This window comes from Belonocnema kinseyi, chromosome 2 (assembly GCF_010883055.1).
Source record: "Belonocnema kinseyi isolate 2016_QV_RU_SX_M_011 chromosome 2, B_treatae_v1, whole genome shotgun sequence".
Lineage (NCBI taxonomy): Eukaryota > Metazoa > Arthropoda > Insecta > Hymenoptera > Cynipidae > Belonocnema > Belonocnema kinseyi.
In genome coordinates this window covers 95,371,348-95,376,653 of record NC_046658.1, presented here as the reverse complement: position 1 = coordinate 95,376,653, position 5,306 = coordinate 95,371,348, and the positions used below count along the sequence as shown (strand labels likewise).

General features: G+C 27.2%; 1 protein-coding gene across 9 annotated transcripts in view; it reads left to right on the top strand.

Annotated features, from left to right (window-relative positions):
• LOC117167548 (echinoderm microtubule-associated protein-like 2) overlaps positions 1–5,306 on the top strand; it is a 77,665-nt gene that overhangs the window by 40,461 nt on the left and 31,898 nt on the right. For 8 of the 9 annotated variants that reach the window (XM_033352557.1, XM_033352564.1, XM_033352562.1 and 5 more), the window contains exon 7: positions 1,016–1,084. The exons of the other annotated variant lie outside the window; for it this stretch is intronic. In XM_033352557.1, the coding sequence (XP_033208448.1) occupies positions 1,016–1,084 (69 nt within the window). The remainder of the gene's footprint in view (positions 1–1,015; positions 1,085–5,306) is intronic. 9 annotated transcript variants of the gene reach the window in all.

Here is a 5,306-nt window from a genome sequence, read left to right as displayed (position 1 = left end):
ACACGTAAACTCAGAAGATGTGGACTGTGACTGCACCATATATCTAGTCGGGAGTTGTGCTGACTGAAAACAGATGATTTGGAGCGATTCGCGCGCCATCTGCTGGTCATTCTAAGGACTTATTGAACTACCCTCGTATATAAGTCCTACGACTAACCTAAGCACTTTTTAAAATGATTTGGAACTTTTCCAGTATTTTGTCTTAAAAATAATTTACAGTATAGAAATGTTTTTGTACTTTTTTGAAACTAAATTAAGAATTATAAACATTTTAAAAAAAACTAAGGACCAATTTTTTAGTACTTTTCTCTCTAAAACGGCCTGTTGAAATGAGATGAATATTGATCTATTTCAGCAGTAAATACAAAATAGAACACGATAAAATAAAATAAAACTTTCCTTATAATCTTGTAAAAAAAAAAAAACATTTTTGTGGTAAAAATGTTTTTAAACTTTCATAGGGCCTGAATTCGAACTTCAAATAATTAAAAAAAAACCTTTCTCCTTTAAAAAGTCCTGCTGAAATGAGACTTGATTTTCCAATATTTGTCACATCCAGTTCCTCTCCCAGAAGTAATTTTTTGGCACATAAGTCTAATGATTATCTACAACAAAAATTGTGAATCTAAATTGGAACTTTTTCAGTAACTTTGTTCGATTAAAATTTTTCCAGAGCAGGCTTCTTTTTGACATTTTTTGGAACTTGAATTTAGTTCTGTAAAAATTAAAACAAAAATATATATATCTGAAAGTACTTTTATGATATTGTTTTTCTTAATTTCCTGTTTAGACTAGAAAACAATTTTTTTTTAAATGTTTACTTTAGTAACTATTAATCCAAGAACCGGTACTTTAGTTGGGCCTAATTCGGCATCCTAACGGTATCCGGGTAGCCCAGTGGAATTTTTTGTTTATCAGGGAATTTATAAAAAAAAGTCTGATGGGAAAAACTTCATTATTTGTATGTTTTTGGCATCGCATGGTTTGTTTTTGTTTGCTTTTTCGTTCATTGTAGATTGTCTGCCTCCACCAAGTCACTCTTCAACCTCTACAAGCCTCCAGCGCCAAACAGCGTGAAACACGGGTAAATAAATCAATAAATAATTAGAAAAAGTAAATTTCCCTTTGATAGTCGTGCAGGGAGCACATTATTTTTATTTTATCATTTTTCTAACACTAAATAGTTTTTGAGCTGATTACTTAATTTTATAATTAAAATTAAAAAACAGTACTTTACCTAATATTTTTTAATCAGTTTCAAGGCAGGCTGGCCTTCCCGACATATTTTTTAGAAATACAACACATTATACTTTTGTTGCACATTTTTTTAGTTTAACAATTTTTTCAGGATTTTCGAACTGTTTGGCCTATTTGTAACTTAATCTGATAGTTGTTATACCCTGACGAAAAAAATTTAGAGGAATTTCAATATAGCCCTATAATGAATTTCTTTTAATTTTTTCGTGATTCTAGAATAATTATTATAATTAACTCAGTATGAAAAGAAATAATATTAAAATAATCAACAATGTTATGTTAAAAAGCATATTTAAACAATTTTAAGTAATGTGAAGAAACTTACACTATTGTAAAGGATTTAAAATATTTCACGTTATTTAAAAAGATTCCAAAGAATTTCAAGAAATTTCATAGAATTTGAAAAAATTGTATAGGATTTACAAAGATTCGAAGGTAGATATTTCAAATAATTACACAATATTTATGGAATTTTATATGATCTTTAATTATTCCAAAGAATATACCGGATTTTGACGATTTTAAGCTACTCTACCTGATTCCAAAGAATTTAAAAGGATGTTAAATCCTTTAAGAGTTTTCAAAGAATTTTGTAGGATTTTCAATTATTTTATTTCTGATATTTAGGGATTTTTAAAGAAGTTGAGAAATAAATTACATTTTTTTCGACATTTCTAGCGGTCTCAAACATGTTAGAGGAATTGAAGGTATTGCAAGGAATTTAACAAGATTCGAAGGATCTTATTCAATCTCCAACAACTTAAAAGATTTGAAGGGATTTGAAAGGTTTTTAGGGACTCAAACTTTTTTTGCAGAATTTTGACAAATTACTGATCAAATATTTTTTGGAGAAACGAAAAAAATCTCCCTTGATTCTGATTTGAACCGGGAGCGCCACTATTCACGAGTGAGTGTTTAAGCAATTACGGCACCAGGGCCACGGCAGATCGTTTCTTGTTTCTCCTATTACCACAGGATGAAGCGGGTCTGCATCTTTGTAAACCAAGCTAATTAAATAATTTCACATGTTAAATTTTAAGGATTACTGCCATCCAATAATTTTTGAAAAAATTAGAAAAAATCTGCTTCGGCCGGGGTTTGAACCGGGAACGCCACTATTCACGAGTGGAGCTTTTAAATCATGGTTAAAACATAACATGAATACTCTAAATTATATTCAGAATCGGTCAATTCAATCAGATTAGAATTAATCATTAAAATGAATTGATCAAGTGTAACCTACTGACCCTAGTGGTGTATTTTGGTTAAACGCTCCACTCGTGAATGGTGGCGTTCCCGGTTCAAATCCGGGCTCAGGCAAATTTGTTTCTCATTTATCCAAAAATCATTTGAGCAGTTATAGTCAAAATTACAAATCAGAAATTAATTAATTACTCCGGTCGACTACATAACGTTGATGCTCTAATTTAATTTATATTTAAAGCATATACAATTATTTCTACTTATTTTAATGAATTTTTACGATTATATATATAATTATGGATTTTAAATATATTTCACAGATTTTAAAGAATTTCAAGACATTTTAAAAACGTCAAGAGATTTCAAACAATTCGGTAGAATTTCCAAATATTTAACGTCCAATTTGAAGGGATTTTGAAAGAACTTTAGAGAATAAATTAATTTGGATTTTGAGGTGTTTTAATGTTAAGTTATTTTGAAATATTTCAAAGAATTTGAAGGCATTTAACAAAAGTCCAGAAATGCCAAACAGTTTTGTAGCATTTTATGCTTGAATAAAAAAATAACAAATTTGTTTAATCAATAACAGTTGAAATCATGAAAAAAGACAAATTTTCAACCAATTGTATTTATAACAAAAAAAGATTAAATATTTTCCAACTCAGACGATTTTTCTACAAATTAAATTAACTTTTTAATGCGTAATATAAACTTCTAAGAAACAAGTTAATTTTCAAAAAATACATGAATTTTCTAACAAAAAAAAAAGTATTTTTAACTGAAATGATGGATCTTCAGTTACAAAAATAATTTAAAAAAAGTAAATTTTAATTTTAATTTTAAATCGAAAAAGTTTAATTCGTCCAAAAACATACATATTGAACAAAATAGTTGAATCCTTAATGAAAAATATTGTATATTTAAATCGAATTATAGTAAATAAAAGTATAATAATTAATTATATAAAAATAATAATAAAAAACATGAAATTTGCAACGAAAGAGAGCAATTTTTAAGCCGAAAAGACGAATTTCCACACAAAAATGTTGAATTTTCAACCAAAAAAATATTTCCAACTAAGAAAAAAACATGTCAGGCAAATTATAATTTAAAGGTAAAATACTTGATAATACCGTATACAAATTTCAAATAACTATTGATTCTAGAAGTTTCTTTGTATATTTGCTTTAATTCTATACATTACTATTTTTCTAGGTTTATCGAAAACATATAAAAGGTTTTTGAAGGGTTCGGATATGTCAAAAATTATCTAAAAAATTTGTAAGATTTTTTTTATTTTACAGTATTTTACCAAATTTTAGAAAAATCTAAGTCAGTTTAAAATGTATTTAGAATATTTTAACGTCTGACAATTGTTTTGAATATTTTATAAATTTCCGAAAATCATTTCAAAGTTTCAAAATGTTTGTAATTACATAAAAACCTGTGAAATTCTAAATTTCGATTAAAGTGCCTCGAATTGTTCCTAAAAAAGTCTTAAAACCTTGCGAATTCTTTTTCGGAAATTGTGGACATTTTTTATAATGCTTTAAAATGTTTCGAAATACATTTTAAAAATTAACTTTTAAAATACCTGGTGACTTTGAATATTCTCATGAAACTGAAGAACTTTTTTGTTATCTTGAAACCTTTCAAAATCTTTTAAAAAATAAAAATTTTATTTCGAACTATCTAAAAATCTGCATTTTGTTTGGTGTTTTTTCAATATTTTGCAATTTTAAATTATTTAAAAAATCTATTAAAAACTTCTAAATATTTTCTTCAATTAATCGAATTTTTCTAAAGCTTTTGAAAAAAATTCTGCAAAATGGAAAAAATTACTCTAAAATCGTTTATTTTATTTTTTGACAGTATTTAATAAATCTTCTGGAATGTTTAAAAATCTTTTAAAATATTCTCTTAAACTAATTTTTGCAGAATAAAAAATCGTTTTTAATTTTTCTAGATATTAAAAAAAATTCATTTTGTTGAAACCTTTCAAAAATCTTAAAAACCTTCTAAATTTTGTGTTGCTTTACTTATGTTTGGTGGCATTTCCGATTCAAATCCGGACTAAAGCAGATTTTTTCTCGTTTTCTCAAAATAATAGACCAGTAGTTGGCATTATTTATAATTTAACATCGAGAACATTTATAACAAATTAAAAAAAAATTTAATTTACACATAATTTTTCTGTTTTTGACTTAAAAAGAATTTTCTGTATCACATAACGTAGGTAATTCTTAGGTATTTCCGAGGTTGAAAAACCCATATCTTCCGCAAAAGGTGTGCCGAGGCGGCTTGCATAATTGACACGGAGTCTTAGACTTGATAAACGACTGAAAACACGTGTCTTCCTCTTTTAAGTCAACGGACTGAAAAAAGTAGGCTCAACTTATCGTGATTTGCTCTGATAGGAAAAAAATAAGAACGATACACCCACAGTCTATTGACTTTAGTATAAATTTGAATAAATTTCTATTAATAACTGAAGTAGCCAACTGTAATTGTATTCCTTATTCATCAAAACGAGGGGGTTGGATTCACTTTCAAAGAAATCCTTTGTGTAATCTATATACTGATAATTAAAGTACTTTGACCTAGATAGTCAATATTTTTTAATCAATTTATTTTAATTTTGGAATTTCGAAAATATTTGGTTTGTGAAAAAACAATTCTCTTAGCGCCGCTGGGATTCGAACACAGGTCTTCAGATTACCGTTCGATACTCTTTCTAGCTAAGCTGCGGAGATACGAGGGTAGTTCAATAAGTCCTTAGAATGAAGTATAAAAACAATTTTTTTTGGGTAAATTTTTTTTTATTTTTCAACATAATCTCCTTGGAG